Source organism: Taurulus bubalis, assembly GCF_910589615.1.
Source record: "Taurulus bubalis genome assembly, chromosome: 10".
NCBI lineage: Eukaryota > Metazoa > Chordata > Actinopteri > Perciformes > Cottidae > Taurulus > Taurulus bubalis.
In genome coordinates, this window is record NC_136598.1 from 11483350 (window position 1) to 11503860 (window position 20511).

Below are 20511 nucleotides of genomic sequence, written 5' to 3' on the forward strand. Positions count from 1 at the left end.
GCTATTGTGAATTTTTTTGGGCCACGATCCCAATTGGGACAATCTGACATTGTCACAGCCCTAACCCACCCCATTCCCAGTTTTCTCTTCACCGGTTCTATGACGACTTTTACTGGTTGTGTTATTCTATTACTACACTGTCAGATCACCATCAAAACTATATGTTTAATTTACTTTTATATTTACTTAGTACATATTTTTGGACCTCTTAATGAAGTTTATTTTTCTCATCATTCAAGCAATATTCCACTTTTAATGTGTCTTAACAAAAGCAAGTAAGTAAAATGTTGTGTTTAATGACAAGAGGTGAAAGGGCATATTATTAAAATGGTATTGTTAACTTATAATGCATTTTAAAAGGTTAATTCAGTTGCAGACTGAAGCCAACTTCCCTTACAACTTTGACCTTCTAATCCGCCAACCATGGTATGCATTTGCATAGATAGATAGGGCTTTTGCTTTTTGTGGTTGCTTGTTGGTTTTGAGGTGATATGTTCTTTTGCTTTGCTTTGTTTTGTTTCATTTCATTTTATGATATCTGGACAGCGAGTGTTGGTCCTTTGCATCTTGTCTTCCTCAGCTCTTCCTATCAGTATGTTGTATGCAAATACATTTGCAGGTCATCTCAACAGCTTTGGCCCGACTTTGTAGTGGAAAGGAGGTGTTCGTCATTAAGTATTCAAGCACAGAAACATGAATCATCTGAAAATGTCAAATGGACTGACAGCTTGTGGCCTCTGCAGCGCTGCTATTCCAGGCGTGTGGCCTCTGCTGCTGCTCTTTAGTTGCTTTCTTGAGAAAAGTTTCATGGAAAACCTCAAATGCACTTCATGTCCAGTTCCTTTCCCGTGCTGTGATTACTATGGTTTCATGATTACTAGCTAGCTCGACCATTTAAATCGCACAACAATTAGCTCTCTCGAGTGGTAAAGCCGAGATGAAACCACAAAGGAGTAACAAACCTCCCGGCATGCTAAACTTTGAAAATGTGGAAAGCAATTGAAGAACTTTGTTAACGAACACTCCAAAAAGCAGAGAGCTCCTGTAGGAAGCAGCAGGAAGATTGTAGGTTTAAAGAAAATAATCAGTAGCTTTGCACAATGCAAGGGTGTGTCTGACCAAGACTACAAGCGGGCCCTCCCTCTTTCCCCTTCCTTTTAAGTCCTTTGCCAACAATTCTAGATTATGCATCGAACCGATTTTTTTAGTTAATGCTAAACTCCATATTTTCATTGAGGCATCCATTTGTTTCCTCCCCTCCTGTTGGTCCCTCCTTCAGATCGTTCTGGCTTTGTCTCTGTCCACAGTCCACTCTTGGCAGGGAACTGAATAATACAAAAATAAATTTAAAAAGTCCTCTGACACAACTAAAGGCTTCCCTTTGTGGCTTGCTTTTCATGTATCTTTGCCATGGAGTTTTAAAAGCTCAATCTGGCTCATGCAGATAAGATAAACTAAATAACGTCCAAAAACATAACCCCTGGTATTACTTTTTTAATTTTTATTTACATATGTTTTCTTAATTGCTCTTCCACAGCTTGATTTAGAATAACTGGAATATTCTCTGCCTGACTTCTCTTGGAGGTATTTTGATGCCAGCGCTTCAGATTCAGATTTAACTTTATTGTCATTGCACATAGTACAAGTACTGTGACAACGAAATGGAGTTGGCATCTGTCCTGAAAAGAAGCAGTTAAGGTGCAGTGCAATGTGGTGGATAATATAATAATATACATTATATATATATGCCAACATGGAAAGTGATGTTCTCATCGGCAACCATCACGTCATGTTGTGTGAATCATGTGAAAACATGTTGTTAACCTATCTGAATTCTGACAAGAGATTAAGGCTAATTGCGCAAATGCGGTAAAAAGTGGGCGGTATTGTGTCATTATTGTGAAAAACATTGTGACTCTTGCATGGCGGTTCATGGTGGAGTCTGTCGTTTTCATCTTCAGTGTCTGCCACAAGCACAGAAAGAGTGTTTCCCCAAAGGAAAGTTTATCCAAAGAATATTTCCTCAGATAGAAAACTATGACCTAACTGATAAACTATAATAAGCTTTATTGATGTTTTTCTTAATTGCAAAAGTTCCATTTGAGTTCCATGCTGACATGACCTCACATAAATTGCTAATCAATCAATCAATCAATCATAAATTCTACATGCAGCTATATTGATTTTCTCAAACTTAAAATAGTCTCTGCAGGCTACATTCAAGCGCGAACCAAAAGATCTTTCTGAGGTGACAGCTAATCCTTAAACCCGCCTACATTCTTGATCGAACCCTCTCAGCGCTGTGCTCCACAGCATGTGACTGGAATCTCTCAGTGCCACACAACATAGCAGAGATTTCTCACAAGTTGCAGGCCCCGTCTAACGCCTGCGGTGTGTAATGCTCATTCTGAGGTGTAAAGCAGGGCCATTACCAAGGAGTGTGAGCATGCATGCATTTGATCACTCATGAGAAAATAAAATAGCTGGTGGCCAGAACGCTTTTTTTGTGTGTCGGCAGCAGGTTAGAGCAAGAGTATCACACTAATGCGGTCCAGCTGGTTTTTGACTGAAGACCAAGAGCGGAGCAAACACGTTGGCTGCATGATATATAAATCCTGCTCTGACATGAAGGTTCGGTTTACCTTTTAGATTTCCTGCTAATACGCAATCACGTTCAGTAAATAACGGACACATTCCAGTTTCTAGCCAGGGCTTACAGGAAACAGTGCAGAAGGAAGGCTGTAATGTTGTTGTTTTTTTGCTCAGTTATCAAAATCATCATCATTGCTAATCGACAACACCATACGGTGATCATGCATAATAAATATCACATAATGGATCATTAAAAAAAACATTCAATCTGATAAGATCCCTAGTAATGAAGTCACAAAACCTCAAAGGTCCCTGTAGATAAGGCTGAGCGATATGGCCGAAATCTTCTATCTCGATTCCATTGAAAGAGGATACATGATCACAATGCATTGTTGCCCAGTTCTACCTGTAGATCATAACCCTGGCTGTACAGTATATGACTCTCTGTTATTGTCTTATACTGCTGAGTCTACCAAAGTCCAGCAGCTGGCCGCTGCATTGAAGCTTTCCTACGCGGATGCAGACTGCAAGGCATGCCAGGCAGAGATGGTAACATCTGCTTTTCATTAGTCTGAGAACAAGCTCCTCCTCGCACCCAAAGCCTCTCACATTGTTCGAGACAACTATGGAAAGTCCTATTCAAAGGGAGGGGGCGTTTTCGCCACTGTTCTTCAGAGGAGTTACCGAACTCAAAGAGCTACAATGACGCGACGCGAATTCATAATACAACTTTATGTTGTTCACCTCACACCGTATTTCCCAAGCAGATAGGTGCGCGATTGTATAGTTAAAAAACACTTCCTTACCTCAAACAAAAGAGTCTTTTCCTTATTTTTCTGTTCGAAAGGAAAGCGTAGCCCTCTGGTCTTCCTGAAGAAGTCAGGTCGCTCAGACTGAGTTGCTCTCTTGCGGCGATCGCTCCAGACATGTAGTCATAGCTGCGTAACTTACCGAGTTCAGTGGAGTTATTTTGGCTCAGAGTCCAGCCCCTCTGTCTCTCTCTCTCTCTCTCTCTCTCTCTCTCTCTCTCTCTCTCTCTCTCTCTCTCTCTCTCTCTCTCTCTCTCTCTCTCTCTCTCTGCTTCTGTAACCCGAGCCAGGTGTTCCTGCCACTCCTGTCACAGCTGGCCCAGGTGAATGCATGCCATCGCCATACATATATGTATATACACATGTATATATCTCTCTCTATATATAGAGAGAGATACATACATATTCGTTGATCGTAAATGTGTATACATAGTTATGTATATAAACATAACCATGAGTAGGAACGAGTATGTATTTTGTTTGACATTCCAACTCAGATGTACAAATGGTAGGCCTAAGAGCATCATACATGTATGAGAAAAAGCAGGTTGCAATGAATGTTAGATGTGTGCATGTTATAGTTCTACTACATTTTATTGTATATCGAGTTGCTTGTTTCACCCAAAACCTCCATTAATGCAAGCAAACAAGGTTGGACCGTTAAGGGAAATAATCATATGTCATTGTATTCTTATGATTGCTTGTGATGTCAAAATTGGACAAAGATGAAACCCAATATTTAGGAACAGAATCAACAGGGGAAAAGTTTATTTTTTTAATTTTTTATGGTTTATATCTTTGCATTAACTTGAAGTATTATTGACACTGATGATGACCTATACGTTTTCTGGACATTGCAGAAGTTCACATTATTTTAAGGGAAAGTCAATTAATAAAGCATTTGCCTCGTTACGTAAGAAACATTAAATTACAATTAAATTAAGAAAAGTTCAGCTGTATTTGTTTACTTCTATTGGATTGTATACTGTTCAGAATCAGAATCAGAAACCGTTTATTGCCAGGAATGTTTACACAAACGAGGAATTTAGTTGGTGGAATGTGCATACATTAGACATTAGACGAGACAAACAACAATCACAGACAACGACAGCAACAGTGCAATGATATTTAAATCAATTATAGATAATTATTTGTATTTAATTTTTAATAAAACATACAAATAACTTTAATTTACAAGTACAAAGTACTTTTGTGACTGTGACATTTTGCTAATTAAAAGATGTACATAACACTAACGTTACTGTTTTTGTTCTGAACTGCAGACGTCATCAACACGTGGGCGTGTGCGTCAACCATATAACGTAATCACGTCATCCCCCTACGAGTGTGTGTAACGCCCCACGCTTGTCAAGCGTTTCCGCCAAGATGGTTGTCGGTGCCTTCCCTATCGCCAAGCTCCTCTACCTCGGGGTGAGGCAGATGAGCAAGCCCGTAGCAAACCGAATAAAAGCCGGAGCCCGCCGAAGCGAGTTCTTCAAGACTTACGTCTGTCTGCCGCCCGCACAGAGTGAGTAACCGAGCTAATGGCTAGCTGTGACCGCTAGATATCAGCGTCAGACACCCGAGGGACAAGCGAGGAGCCGCGACAACCAATGATGTTGTAGTTGTCGAGAGCGCTTAACCAATCACTTACAAGGATCTACCTAGTCGACCAATGGCAGCCAGGCAAGCTCGAGGAGGGCTGGTTTTGTGTGACATTGCACAGGTAGTGTGTAGCCTTTAGTTTTTGTCCGTATAGGACAGCAGTCTGAATGGCTTTTGCACAATATGAAAAGATGTTTGACCTGACACTGCGTTCTGTTGTTGAGTCACATTTGTCACTTTAGTTTCCCTAAACAGGCCAACCAGCTTTAACTGGTCACCGGTCATTTTCAAAACATTTACGCTGTTCACACAATGAAACGGAGAGAAACTACACAAAGAATATTACACATTAAGAAGAGTTGTATTTTAATCTTTGTGAGGAAAATATTAGGACATAGTATATTGATACCCATACAATAACGTAGTGTATTTCATATTCTATTATATTGCTGTACGTTGCATTCTCACATGTATTTCAATCTGATCCCTTTGAGGTCATCTGAAGCAAATGTGAGCCGCACCCAAAGATCCAATTGAAAGTCTAACTGGAACTATGTATGCTTTCTGTCCTCACAGTTTACCACTGGGTTGAGATGAGAACGAAGATGCGGATCATGGGTTTTCGGGGCTCCACCATCAAGCCACTGAATGAGGATGCTGCTGCAGAGCTGGGTGCAGAGTTGCTCGGAGAGGCAATCATCTTCATCATTGGTGGTGGCTCTATGTTGTTGGAGTACAGCAGGCAGGCCACTAACACTCGGCGCAAAGAAGAGGAGCAGAACGAGACCATCACAAGCCTACAGACTCAACTAGCAGAAGTAACACTTACCACAGAGACTCTAGATGCTCGGCTGAGAGAGATGAATAGGATACTGCTGTCCTATCCTGTTCCCACCAAAAAGTGATGACATTAGCCCTGTCCTAGCCTTGGTCTGTGTGCGCGCACACACACACACACACACACACACACACACACACACACACACACACACACACACACACACACACACACACACACACAGCTTGATAATGACCCCGCTTCACACACAGCCCATTACGTGGCAGGAAAAAGTGCTTGCATAACAAATCAGTGCGCTGTGGATTTGGGTTGTCATTAGCTCATGTTTTGAGCAACCGGTTGTTAAGGGGGACTGCTATGATATTCATAGTGTATTTCTGACGTTGATCTTGCATGTTCATAATCAATTTGACTGTATATAATGATGTACAATAAAATGCAATGGCACATTGAAGTTAATATATTTCATAACAGCTTTGTGTGCTTGATTGATGGCCAAACATGGACAACCATAACTGACAAACATCAGGTCTTGTTAGATTATTCTTATGTGTCTGGCCCTACAGTTTCATGGACATGTTATGTTATAGTTACACTGTAAATCTCCTTTATGATTCATGTACATCAGATGAGATGGAAAATGTAATAAGGATGATGTAAAATAAAATGGTAAGTGGTCTGATAATAGATGTTGGCACTTAACACACAAGCAGTATAAACAGTGAAAACACTGACTTTTATCAATATAGTTGCCCATTCATTGTCTGTCAATCGATTTAATCAACTAATTGTTTCAGCTACACTTGTACAAATATTAAATTGTAAATTAGTGAAGTTAAAAAGTAAAATATTTCCTTCCTTTAACATAAGTAAGAGATTCAAGTACTCTTTCCACCACTGCCATCTAGTATACATAGGCCTACTTTATTACGAGCAAGTTGTGCATACAACATGTTACAGAGGTAAAAGTTCAAAAGTATTGGCATCAAAATATAGGCCTAATTAAAGTACCAAAAGTAGAAGTAACTGCTATGTAGACTGTGCCATTTCATAATGTTTATTATAATATTAACAGTAATGTACTACTTCCACCATATACTATAATACGTGAAGGCCGAAATGAAGCGGTTAGGTTTATGACACTACACTACCCACAATTCATCAGTTGTAAATCCTACGTCACTTCCCATTTTGGACTGTTCCAAGTGCACGATGAGCCACAAACACGCAAACTAAGCTAATATGACTATTTTCCTCACATTTGGGGGTTCAAATGTAACTATTTATTACACACTAACCTGTTTTTTTTATTAGACACAACACATGCACTTCGGTGTTTACATAGTGGTAGAATATGCCTGCGAATATGCGCAGGTCTGGTTCACTTCCGGTTCTAGGTTTCGGTCTGGTTTCCGACCCACAGAGGGCAGCAGCGGCGCTTTCTATCTTTTATCACAACTGACCCGCGCAACTCGCGTGAGACGAGGTAGGCCGTAATCTTGTTTTTTTCCTTATTCTGCATAATAAACATATTATACATTGAGAAAACTATGCATTGGCTACAAGACTTGCGTGCAAAGTATATACACGCGTGCACCTTGCGTAGTTTGAACGTCGAAGGTAACTCAATGTTACTTCTTCTGCATCGGTTGTCGGTACGTTAGCTAGCTAGCTAAGCTAGGCTAGTTTCTAACATTAGCCACCAACCGACAACTTGGAGCGTGTAACAAATATTCTAATGATATTTCCGGCTTTCAAGCAACTATATAAGTACGGGTGGTTATTTAACAAGGTTAGGTGGTTTACATATTTTAGGGAAAACAAGTAAAATATGCAGTATAGTTATTAACCAGCGCTGCTAGCCTAGCTAAGATGCTAATGTAACGTTAGCCTGGTTGGCTCTGGCGCGATCAGTCATCGATTTGAAAGTTCAACACAATGTTGTATGCTGGAAAGTCACTTTACCATATATATATTTGCATTTTTCTAGCAAAAAAATTAAGACTACGAACATCTGAGACACCATGAGTGTTGACGTGAAGAAACTGAAAGTCAATGAACTAAAAGAGGAGCTCCAGCGCCGCGGCCTGGACACGAAAGGCCTGAAGGCAGAACTGGTGGAGAGGCTGAAAGCGGCTCAGGAGGCTGATACCTCAGACCAAGGGGAGCATGAGGATGAGTCCTGCCCGGACTTAAACAAAAACGAAGAAGATGGGGAAGAGGAGGAGGAGGAGGATGAACCAGAGCAACATGGTGAGCCCAATGGATGTTGTGTCTTTTAATTATCGTATAGTTCTCCTATCGACCATTGACTTGAATACATTATTAGATTAGATCTTACTTTATTGTCATTGTACAGAATACAGCAACTGGGACAACGAAGTGCAGTTTATCAAAAACAGTATTATGCATATACTTTTGCAGTGATCTGTAAGTGGTAAACATGAATTTCCTTGTTCTTTAAAGTATCATCAAGCAATGCTAATAGTTAGACATTAATCCAGAATGATCAGCTGGAGGTATGATATGGACAGTATAGACAGCTGAGTACATGTGAACCAGCAGCCTTGAGGCAGGGGCATTTCCTGTGCAGGTGTAGTATTTCAACTTAAAAATGGTAGGTCATTGTCCTCCATCTAAATATTGTTCATACCTTAAGCATTGAACCCATCGCATACAATCCTTGGGTTCTGTTTAGTCTCTGACGAAAAAAGAAGTGCCTACTGATATTGTGTAGAATTTCCCCGTCTGTGTATTAATGAGGTCAAAGATTACTTATAGATGAGAAATGGAAAAAAAAACTCAATGTAAGAGCCTAAATGTTTTGGGTCTCATCTTTTCAGATGCAGAAGTAGCTGATGATGATGATGAAGTTGAAGGCGATATTGATGAAGTTGAAGACGATATTGATGACGTTGAAGGCGATATTGATGACGTTGAAGGCGATATTGATGACGTTGAAGGCAATGGTGATGGTGAAAATGTTGCCCCTCAAGAGGAAGATGAGGGTCGAGATTCAGGTGGTTACTATGAGGACGAGGAGGCAGAAGGTGAGCCTTATGAGAGTCGTCCAACTTCAGACTCCGGTCACAGTATGCCTGACTTGCCACCAGATGTCGACACACAGAAATCCAACATGTCAGAGGAACAGACCAAGCCAGTGCCTGAACCAGAAACTGTGGAGAAAGATGAGAACAAACCAGGTGATTGCCAGCTATTTTACAACTAGACATGCAACAATAACCTATATGCCTATTCGTGAAATGTTTTTACCTACCGATACATTCAGTGTAATGTTGTAAAGTTCCTTTCAATTATTTTATCAAATGTTACCTTGATTTCATGGTTCTCCTGAAGTGTTCACCATCAGAGTAGTGAGGATATACATAAAGTAACTAGGGGTGGGAATCACCAGAGGTCCCACAATTCGATTTTATCACGATACTTGGGTCCCGATTCAATACTATCAGGATTCTGCGATATATTGAGTATTGCGATTTTATTCCCTTTTTTTCACCGCAAATTGTCCCCAAAGGAAAACTTTGTATCTAAGAAGATAACGTTTTCAGTCTGTTCATCTCCCTTCAATAATTTTTATTGCAGCAAAATGTGATTGTCAAGCAGACAAACTGACCAACACTTTCATAAATGTTGCAACTGACAAACTGAACTGCTTGTGTTAAAGTCTGCATAGTCGTGTCATTCGAGCTGGACGCGCCAGCGAGGGGGCGGAGCTTATCTCTGTGGTTTATCGCCGTGCAAAGAGTTTCCATTTCTGCCATCCACCATGAACATAACTACTATTTCTGTGTTATACTTGTGGAAATCCCAAAGAGGTTGGGGCATCAAACGCCACCGTGTCTGGGTTCATAATATTACTTCTCCAGGAACTGCGTCGGGATGACGGTGTTACGGATTAATAGGCAGCCGTGTTAACTGGCGACTTTCGGCTGGAAGTCACCAGTTAACACGGCCGCATGTTAATTAGGGTTGGGTACCGTTCCAACACGTTCGGTACCTACCGGACCGAAAAGCAACGCAGATTTCGGTGCTTCCTTCCGGTGCCTGAGCCGATTTAAATATTTTTTTTTTGCACTACTCTGTAAAGTTGCACGGTATACACATACTAAAAGAGTAGCGCGGTACCCGCACGCTAAAAACGATTATTAAAATAGCGCGGATCAGAGCACACTCGCACTGCTCTGCTCTCTGTCTGCCTGCATGCAGAGCGGGGCTCGAGGGGGCGGGGCTTCCAGCGCTCAAACAAACAGCGCGCGCACACAGAGATCGCTGGAGGCACGAGCTTTTGAACGTCCGTCCTCGGCTTGCTGGAACAAATCTCTCCCGGTTGATATTAATGATGACGTGTAGTCCAGTAAAGCAGCAGTTTGTAGAATCTAACAGTTTCTGAGTTCTGTTGCACACGGTCCGATCAGGCCACCTGATGCTTGTGTCTGTTCTTTTTTTAAATTTATATTTTTATAGTTTGAAGCTGTAGTTTGAAGTCAAGTGTTTTGTAGGTATTTATTTATATCTATAGTATTCTTTAAACAGTTCATAATATTGTTCAATTTGAAGAAAAAAAATTGCCTTTGCAATAAAAAAGTATCGGTTTAGGCACTGGTATCGTTTTAAAAGTATCGTTTTAGCACCGGTATCGGAAAAAAAACCAAACGATGCCCATCCCTACTGTTAATCCGTAACACCGGCCGCTTCCAGCGCTACGAGAGTAGCAGCAGCCAGTTTGATTTATGCTTGAGTTAACGTCTTTGACCAGCGCCGTGTCGCGGACTTTGTCCTGTGCGCCGTGCAACAGCTGTGCAGCAGCGCCGCTGCGAGTGACGGGAAGTCCAGACGTTTGATTTACACGCGGACGGCGCATTTCTCATTTCTTTATCCGATGCCTCCCATAATTGATTACATAAAAAAAAAGATCGATACTTGGCTTCCGTGTTCGATACAATATCGCTACGCAAACTATCGCGATACTATGCTGAATCGATTTTTTTTTCCCCACCCCTAAAAGTAACGATGCAAAAGTTGTACTAATATTTACTAGTGGCACACATAAATTAATTGGTGGAACAATTACTTGGTGGTTAGTATTGTCGCCTGTGTTTGCTTCACTTTGTGGCTCCCAGCTTCCTCTAAATTGTTCAGACAGGCTTTTCATTTAGCATGTGCTCTAATATGGTGTCAGCAGGAAAGGAGACAAGGGCAGGACCTGTAGCAACTGGATATCGAATATGTATGGTGATAACTCAAAACATCCCAATTTATTAGTTAAAGTCGCACAATCAAAAGGGATTTGAGTAGCACTGTGATTAATAGTTTTGGTGGTTTATAATATCACTTTTTGGTGACGCTGTCAGGAGGTTTTCATTCAACCATAGTTAGCAGTGGTGTACACATTTCGTCCAGTTTAAATTACAGGCAGGAGGGGGACAGAATAATATAAACACCTCTCTCCTATATTATCAGTGTTTTTAAACCTCTCAAAATATAATTTATTTCTAATCTGTGCATTTTGACCAAACGAAGTTCTATTTTAGGGCTAGGTGATGTAAAGAAAATCAAATATGTAATTATTTTGACAAAATATATTGATACTACGAAGGTATTGTTGGGTTGACTTTGGGTGTGTTCACTGAATACTTGCACAATGGGGTTTTCGATAAATAATCATCAGTAATGTGGATATAATGACAAAGTGGGTAAAGGCAAAAACAACGAGAACAAGGTAGTATGTTCAGAAATTAACATAATTTTTCTTTTACAGCCAGGAAAAGACAACACATGCTATATATCGATATCCGAATCGCTCACTGTCATTGTTCATTTATCTTTTCAGAAATAAAAGTGGAGGTCAAAATGGAAGACGACCCTGGAGCTGATGAAGACACACAGCAGGACAGCCACGGGACAGAACAGCAGGACGGCCAAGATGGCGAACCTCAGGCTGAGCAAATCAAAGTGGAAGCTGATAAAAGTGGCCACCATGGTCGCAAGAGACCATATGAGGAGAGCAGGAGCTACAGCTACTACGAGCACCGTGAGGAGAAGAGGTATGCTCATCCTAAAATGGTTTTATAGTCCGTTTGGCTTCTCGTAGGTAGTACAACACAAAAGTAGAATGTAGAAAATGTTATGTCGTTTACTAGTCTGGTTTATATGAAGTTTGTCAATGAAAGTGTCTGTAAAGGCTGTTAACTTTTTACTCTGCTCATGTTCCACAGATCCCGCACTCCACAGCCCCCTGCTGAAGATGAGGAGGAGAACATAGATGACACTCTTGTTACAATTGATACGTGTAAGTAAGAGGATAAACTGCATCTCTCAGCTTGACTGTGTGTTAGCTGCAGTCATAGTTGTTGCCTCGTTTACACCTTTTATCAGAAGGAGATAATTGAATTCAGGAGTGGACTCCCGTGTCACAAGCCCCGTTACAGCTGATGCAGACGAAGTGTTAGATGCTGTCACCTCGGCCTGCTCTACAATCTGTCGTGCCGCAACTCCAAATGCCTTAGCAGATTTGTCCCTTAGAGAAATCGAAGATATAAAAGACGGAGCAGTCTGACAAATGGATCAAGAGAAGCTGAAAGCGCTGATTTTACCCACAAGAAGCATTTTAATACCAACACTGGTTCAATTGACACTTAATCTGCTTACCTCATACAGTTGCACAGCTGAGATTGTATCCATGCGTGTCTGTATCGTGTTTTGCATTTAATATCTTGGACTTGTCGGATTCGACAAACAACCCCATTTAAAAGAAATCTCTTTCTTTTCAGACAACTGTGATCTGCATTTCAAAGTGTCACGAGATCGCTACAGTGGTTATCCACTGACCATCGAAGGCTTTGCCTACCTGTGGGCTGGAGCCCGGGCCACACATGGTGTCACGCAGGGCCGTGTATTTTATGAGATGAAGGTAATGAGTAAAAAGGATCTTTCTGTAATGTCCAGGTGCTTTTAAAACTCAGACGTGGGCTTCACGCATGCAACCAATAAGATGATGGTGCTCAGCTTTCTGATGGAGCTAGATGTTTAGATTGGTGAAACATTGCTCAACTGTAAGATAATGGTACATATGCATTAGACAGGCTCGGTGTATTTATTATTGTTGAAACTGTGTTTATCATTAACTAACAGAAATGTACACTGAGTGGGATATTTTAAAATTCCACGTTGCCTGAACTGAACTGTTTTGATGTTTTACTAAATTTAGGAGATGTTACTACCAATTATTGTTAAATAACTTGCAGTGTGGCGCCTTGTTGCTGTTGTAGTGTACTAGATGTTCCCCAACAGTCTTCTTTAGGCTTGGTTTTGACCCGGTTTGTCCCCTTGCTCTTCAGATCAATGAGGAGATTCCTGTAAAGCACCTGCCCAGTAGTGAGCCAGATCCCCATGTTGTCAGAATTGGATGGTCTCTCAACCACTGCAGCACTCAGCTTGGTGAGAGGAGCAACCACCCAAACAATCAAGATGATGTTTAACATGAAAGAAACAAAAGAGAGCTGTGGCTTAAAATAGCAACAATGCATTGGAATGCGTCTGACCCTGTCTTGTTTTAGGTGAGGAGGCCTTTTCCTTTGGATATGGAGGAACAGGAAAGAAATCCGCAGACTGTAAGTTTGCAGACTTTGGCGAGAAGTTTGGCGAGAACGACGTCATCGGCTGTTACATTGTAAGTAATGGCATCAGTTGTACAATTACTTTATCTTTTTCGACAGAATCATATAAGGATATTTTGAAATCATCAACAAAACAATTAAGTAAAATGCTTTCATATTGTAGGACTTTGACACTGAAGAAGTGGAGATGGGCTATTCCAAGAATGGAGTCTCACTGGGTGTGGCTTTCCGGACAACCAAGGAGGCGCTGGCAGGCCGTGCCCTGTTCCCTCACGTCCTGGTGAAGAATTGTGCCGTTGAGTTCAACTTTGGTCAGAGGCCGCAGCCATACTTCCCCCCACCAGAGGGATACACCTACATCCACAATCTAGGCATGGAGGACAAGATCAGAGGCACAAAGGGACCTACCATTAAATCGGAATGCGAGGTAGGGCAGCGCAGAAATTGTTGAACAATATGCATTTGTTTGTTTTGTTTTTTCCTCACAAAGAGTGAAGTCATTTATTTGGTTACAGTATCAATATCTGCACCCCAAGAATTTTGTGTGATATTTTATTTATTTGCTCAATAAACAAAGCAGCAGAAACGTAACGGCAAAAGTAAACATGAGCTGAGAAAATTAAATAAAAATCCAAAAGTAAAGAAAAAAACAAACACAAAGTAAGGAAAACATAGTGAGATACTGTCCACATATATATATATGTGTGTGTGTATGTGTATGTAATTGGATATATTTTTTGACACTGATCAACAGAAAATACATTTTAGATGATATTTTTTTGTGGGTTTTAAAAGCAACGGGTCTTTAGGGGTAGAATTAACCGCTTTTCCTTGTTAACTTGTTTCAGATCTTGATGATGGTCGGCCTGCCTGCCTGCGGAAAGACCACCTGGGCCATTAAGTATGCAGAGACTAACCCTGAGAAGAAGTACAACATCCTGGGCACAAATGCCATCATGGACAAAATGAAGGTGAACTACACTGTCGCACTCGGCTTGAGCCTGTTGGTGATCGCATTGTACCATCAGGACTATGATGTTTATATAAATAATTACTGCGTTTAGAGATGTTTCTGATGGAGTAGCATGTCTGCCCGCTGAACTCCTTTAATCAGCACGGGTTAATCAAAATCCATAATTACAAGCCATGAAGCAGACACTTTGCATCTCCGTTGTCTATATGCCGGCTCATTAGTGTAGTAAACAATGCTGTGATATTGTCTCACCAACAAAAGACACACAGCCTTTTGAAAAGGAGCCCTTTTTTTGAGAGGAGACATTGTGATTAAATATCATTTTTTAATGTTTGAATATTTTAAGTAACTTGTCCATACTCTAATAAATGTTTATTCACCTAAATGTGATCGTATTACTTGCAGAAAGCTTAACGGTTTGATTATTTAAAAGCTCCTGACGCTGAGCCTAGCTCAAGATGATTATTCACCATCCTTAATCCAAATTATATTATTGCGTCACAATGCTAAATACTACTACTATGGTACTAATGCTATTATCAATGTCATATACATGTATAAAGGCTATAAATGTGTTAAATACATTGTCACGTGGACGCTGAGACCAAGTATTCCATGCCGGCATTGACATAACCCCCCTCTCCTAATCTGGAGGTACTACTATTGGATCATATGAAGACAAAAAAACACAAACCCTCCAACCCTACTTCACACATCGTTCCAATCCATCGCTGTCTTACTTGACTTTGTCCTGCAGGTCATGGGTTTGCGTCGCCAGAAAAACTACTCCGGCCGCTGGGACGTTCTGATCCAGCAGGCCACCCAGTGTCTGAACCGGCTGATTGAGATCGCTGCCCGCAAGAGACGCAACTACATCCTAGACCAGGTACTGCCCGCCCACCCACACTCTGCACTGATACTCGCCACAGTCAGTCAATGTGCCCTGATGATCACTCTCTAATGGCCTATTTATTTATCTTTCAGGGGGGCTCTGTGTATTTTAGAGTAGAAGAAGCATTGATCACCCTCTTGTTTCTTGCTTGTCATGTACTGTAAAAGAAAATGATTAATGGCTCTCATAAGTGACAGAATATTTCATGTTTTCATCCCTCAGTATATTTGCACTTGCTATTTCTTGTCATAATACAGTATTGTTTTGTCTTGTGAATTTCAACAATGTACAAGTAAACCATGACTATGTAAAGATGTTGAGAAACAAGTAAGCTCTGACTGGTGAGTAAGAAAAACACCTTCCGTTGCTAATTTTAATAAGACAGAGTTGATAGCTTTTTTAAAAGCTATTTTTAAGTGAGATACATGGAACTTTTGAGTGTGTTTTTTAATTAATTGACCCTGAAGGTAAGTAATGACTAACAGTTTTTAGATTTTTAGATCCTTGTGTTCAGCAAAAAAAAGGTAGGTGGGTCTGATGGTGGACTGTCTTTTCTTTGGAAACTGTGAGTATGTGCAGGTAGGTTGTATCTATCTATATATCTATCTGTCTGTTGTCTTGTCCAGGACTAGAGTCCGTATGAAGATCAGGTGAGTCGAGGTAAGTGGGGGGGGGGCTCCCATCAGAATAGCAAGCAAGTTGGCGCTAAACGAAAAATAGCCTTTTTGCTCATCACAATGTCGGTTCGATACAAACAATAGCCGTGACGTTCCTAAATAATTGTTTTTCTACTGAAATTATAAAATGCATATTGTTGGTTATCTGTTGGCCATTGTAAAAATCACTGGTTGTTGTGAAGTGAACAGGGAGTTCTTTCACAGCAGGTACATTCAGAAACCTTTCCGTTGAGTGATGAAGCATGTTCGTCTGCTGGTGACAGTGGACTCCTCTCTTTGAATAACTACACACCGTATGACGCTAACTGTATTCGTATCAGCTGCCGTGTTTGTACTGAAGACATGGGGCAGTTTGAATTCTGAATTGCAACCCCTTGTATATTTAAAACACCGGAGGATTTGTTGAGAATTGTTTTCGATTCCACTTCTAGATTTCTTGAAGCAAAATGTTGACCTAAATGAATAGTTTTTACAATATGCTGCACCAGAGACAGTTTGGAGTTTGACAGACGTCAGTCTATTTTTGGCATAGATTGCATTTTATGTAGCCCCCATAATGCCATGGTAATGAGTAATACTGGGGTAACTAATTTAAGTATTACAAGGCAACATATGGAATATTTATATTTTCCACCATGTAAACATTAATAATCATACTATCTTGTTTAACGCAGTCTAAATTTGTATGTGGCGTTTTCTGCTTTTACAGTATTTCTTTTATTTAATAATATGCAGTGGATTTGAACCAGTATTCTGGTTCTAACCCTGAACAATAAGATGGATCGATATTGATTTAATGAAAGCGGTAATACAGCAGGGCCTCACACGTTTCATCATCCTAACTATCTCACTTGGCATTGACGATAATCTAGATTATTGAAATGGAGGACAAAATGCTCGGGAATCCTACATCAGCATTTGCTCGTTGTTTTCAAGCTGCACATTGTCACTGCACGAAGAGTCAACTGAGTAAGCACAACTACTACTTGAATATATTCATATCTATTGTTATTAATCTTACAAATGTCTCTGTTGTTAAGTAACTATGGTAATGTTTAGTAAAGTCAGGTTGAATGTTTGCGGGGTCCCTCCTTTTTATGTCAATAATTAACATTCCTCAGCAGCCACTGGACACCTGACTGTGCAGACCGTGAGGTAAGTCTGTGGAGTGACGAGAGGCCGTTAGAACTTGAGTAAAAGCGTAGACTTGACATCCAAGCCAAACCTCTCTCACTTCATTATTGCAGGGTTCCAGCTTCCTTCCAGTGGAAAGCCCTAACAAGTAAACAATAACAAACAAGCTTCTACTTCTTTCTTGTCACCATTGCTAGACAAATGTATATGGATCAGCAAGGAGACGAAAAATGCGTCCTTTTGAAGGTTTTCAACGCAAGGCTATTGTAATTTGTCCCACGGACGAGGATTTAAAAGAACGAACATTAAAGCAAACCAATGAGCAGGGGAAGGATGTGCCCGATCATGCTGTTTTAGAAATGAAAGGTAGGAACGCTGTGGAAACAACAAACAAAACACCAGATCTACTTTTTACTTTTCTATGTGTTGTGTCTCAAATCAAACTTGGAAGATACCCCTCCCTACTCTCCCCTCCCTTCCTACCCCCCATCATATTCCCTGGTCAGATATCAGGCCTGGACTTTTTTTAATTTTTTTAAACAGTCCAAATAAATTTGATTCTTATTTTTTCCCTCTATCTGCCCCTCGCCATACAGCTTAATTCTAATGCACTGCAAACTGAGACGTGGCCCTTGCCGAGGTCAATGTAACTGTAGAGCTAATATTGCACAATTTGCTTCCCTGAAAGGGATGTTTCCAAATAGAAAACTTACAAGCAGTCGCATGCTGAAGTTGTTGGAAGTAAATTTGTAACGGCATTACATCAGCTGTCCTTGGTTTGCAGTGCTGTTTCCTCTTCTCACCAACCTTCTAGTTGTCCCTTTTGTCCCTCTCCCCACCTCTACTGAACTCCCCCCTCTCCTTTGTCTGCTTCAACAAATGTTTCCTCCATGTTCCCCTGGAGGTGGCGTTTGTTCCCTTTACCATGCCATCTGCTTTCATCTATCTGAAGTTAGTTTATCTATGATTTACACTGCCTCTGTATGTTTTTAATTATTTTTTTCATTTTGTCTTCTGGTGGTGTGGCTGCTCTGGTCCTCACTACAATCCCCTCCCCCTTTCTTTCTCTTTCTCTCTCTCTTTGCCTCTCCATCCGTCTCTTGCTGGATGGGCTGTCTCTCTCCTCCTCCTGTGGTCACCTCTGTCACTCTCCAAGCCAACTTTACTCTCCCTGAGGCTTGCGACTTCCTTGAGGCAGTGACGTTCGCTGAGCTGCAGTGCGAAGAGGCTGAAACTCTGCTGAAGCAGTACAATGAGGAGGGCCGCAAGGCTGGCCCGCCCCCTGAGAAACGCTTTGACAATAGGCAGGGCGGGTTCCGCGGCCGTGGCGGTGCTGGTGGCGGCGGTGGCGGTAGCTTCCAGCGGTATGACAACCGTGATGGAGCCCGCGGTGGCTACCAGAACCGCAGTGGAGACGGAGGCGGCGGGTACCGAGGAGGTGAGTGGAGCAGTCAACACATTTATCGCAATCATGCAAATCCATAGCTTCCTTAGTTCTGTGATTTGGATGGTATGATACGTCAGACATAAAACTAGGGCTGGTATATAGTTTACTTTAAAGTTATATAAATCTCTATTGTAACGCCACATTTCTGTTTTCTTTAGCAGGCTACAATCGTGGCAGCTATAACCAGAACCGTTGGGGCAGCAGCTACCGCGAAGGAGGCTCGGATGCACGTGGGAGTTATAACCGCAGCCAGCCGTCAGGAGGAAGCTACAATCGTCCGGCCTCTTACAACAAGGGAGCATACAGCCAGGTAATTGACACAATCCTTTTGTGTATGAAACTGGAAAATATTCAGACAAAATTGAACCACAAAAGAATGTAATCTCCTGAACTTCTTGCTCCACCTCCAGGGCTACAGCCAGAGCTACAGTCAAGGGTACAACCCAAGCAGCTACAACCAGAGTTACTACGGCAGCTACAGTCAGTACCCGGGATACAGCCAGAGTCAGAGCTACAGCCAGACACCTACCACTGCACAGACGTACAACCACCACCAGCAACAACCGCAGCAGCAGCAGCAGCAGCAGCCGCCCCAACAACCGCAGCAGCAGCAGCAGCAGCAGCAGCAGCAGCCGCAGCAGCAGCAGCAGCAGCAGCCGCAACAACAGAGCTACAACCAGCAATATCAGCAGGTAGGCAACAACTGACTCAACACTGCCTGACACGCATCTGGAAATCAAGTTACTGTTTACAGTGACTACCGTTACATGCTTAAATGATTCTGTTTTATGCCCTTATTCTGAAAAACTCAATATTCCCTCTGAGCTATTGACATGGCTCATACAAATGAATACTACACTAATATTCCTGTCTTTTGTAATGTTTATATGTAGTTGTGTTTCTCCTCCGCATCAGAAATGGACACACGTAAACATGTTCTCACTGCTATGCTTGCTTTCCTGTGTCTCCCCTCCAGTATGCTCAGCAGTGGCAGCAGTACTACCAGAACCAGAACCAGTGGAACCAGTATTACAGCCAGTACGGTGGCTACCCTGGACAGGGCAGCCAGGGCTCATCTGGTTCCCAGTAGCTTCGGTCTGCACCTGTGCCTGCGTTCCACCTGTGTCCTAAACTGACCTCCAGCAAATCGATTTTTGTACAGTCTCACATTAAGTCTCCAACCATACCTGTCTCTGTCTGGGTTTCCACAGTAGCCTTCATTCCTCACCAATCAATGTACACACAAACTGTTACCAGTTTGCTGTCTTTTCTTTCATTTTTTTTTTTTTTTTTTTACTGAATGAAGTCTTACTCTACGCAGTGACCGTGAGGTGGTAGATGATAGGTATCAAAACATCTAATGAATGTTATCCATTATGCATTTAATGTGGGGGTCTGTTGACCTGCAAACTCCACATTTCCTACAGATTGAAGAGGTTAATGTATATTTCTAGGATGCAATAGGTTTAAAACGTGACTGGGCAGGAAAAATACAGCAAGGCCTGAATAAATTTGCTTGTTTTGAGAAGTTAACAACAAAGAACAAAATGCATGCTTTTTACCCTCATACCCTTTTCCTATGTCTTTGCTCTTTATTTTTCAGTTTCCGAATGAGCACATTTTATTTACTCCCAATAGACTTCAAACATTATGGAACATTTTTTTATAGGTGTTGATACTGTAGTATTTAAGCGTTTAATTCCGTCTTTGATCGAATATTTTGCCACTCTGAGTAGTTGTATGTGCAGGTTCTTTTCTTTTTTTTATCCCTTTGTGATTGCTGTTCATTGAGTCAAGTAGTTAAATCCAGATGTCAAACTCATTTTTTTTTCTACCTGAAAATGGAAATCTGATAATGACTTGTTACCTGAGCTGTCTTCTTGTCTTTATACAATAAATGCAATTGTATACGCCTGGAGATGTTAATATCTTTTTTTCTCTGCCAG

General features: G+C 41.3%; 2 protein-coding genes across 2 annotated transcripts; both read left to right on the plus strand.

Moving 5' to 3' along the window:
• The first annotated feature begins 4778 nt into the window (after positions 1-4778).
• opa3 (outer mitochondrial membrane lipid metabolism regulator OPA3) lies at positions 4779-6412 on the plus strand. Its single transcript, XM_079224788.1, has 2 exons — positions 4779-4929; positions 5583-6412. Exons 1-2 carry the CDS (start codon positions 4788-4790, stop codon positions 5909-5911), a joined length of 471 nt encoding a protein of 156 aa, XP_079080914.1. The 5' UTR covers positions 4779-4787; the 3' UTR covers positions 5912-6412.
• A 1417-nt stretch (positions 6413-7829) lies between these two features.
• hnrnpul1 (heterogeneous nuclear ribonucleoprotein U-like 1) lies at positions 7830-20483 on the plus strand (the record flags this gene model as incomplete). Its single annotated transcript, XM_079224616.1, has 15 exons — positions 7830-8076; positions 8748-9008; positions 11657-11870; positions 12042-12115; positions 12597-12736; positions 13164-13263; positions 13383-13495; positions 13606-13869; positions 14291-14413; positions 15173-15301; positions 17316-17484; positions 18275-18556; positions 18727-18875; positions 18976-19257; positions 19542-20483. The coding sequence occupies 15 exons, from the start codon at positions 7830-7832 to the stop codon at positions 19653-19655; spliced, it is 2661 nt and encodes an 886-aa protein (XP_079080742.1). The 3' UTR covers positions 19656-20483.
• Positions 20484-20511: the final 28 nt, after the last annotated feature.

Coding starts and splice junctions, on each gene's coding strand:
- opa3 (XM_079224788.1), top strand. CDS start 4,788: ATGGTTGTCGGTGCCTTCCCTATCGCCAAGCTCCTCTACCTCGGGGTG. Junction 4,930..5,582: donor CTGTCTGCCGCCCGCACAGA/GTGAGTAACCGA, acceptor CTGTCCTCACAG/TTTACCACTGGGTTGAGATG.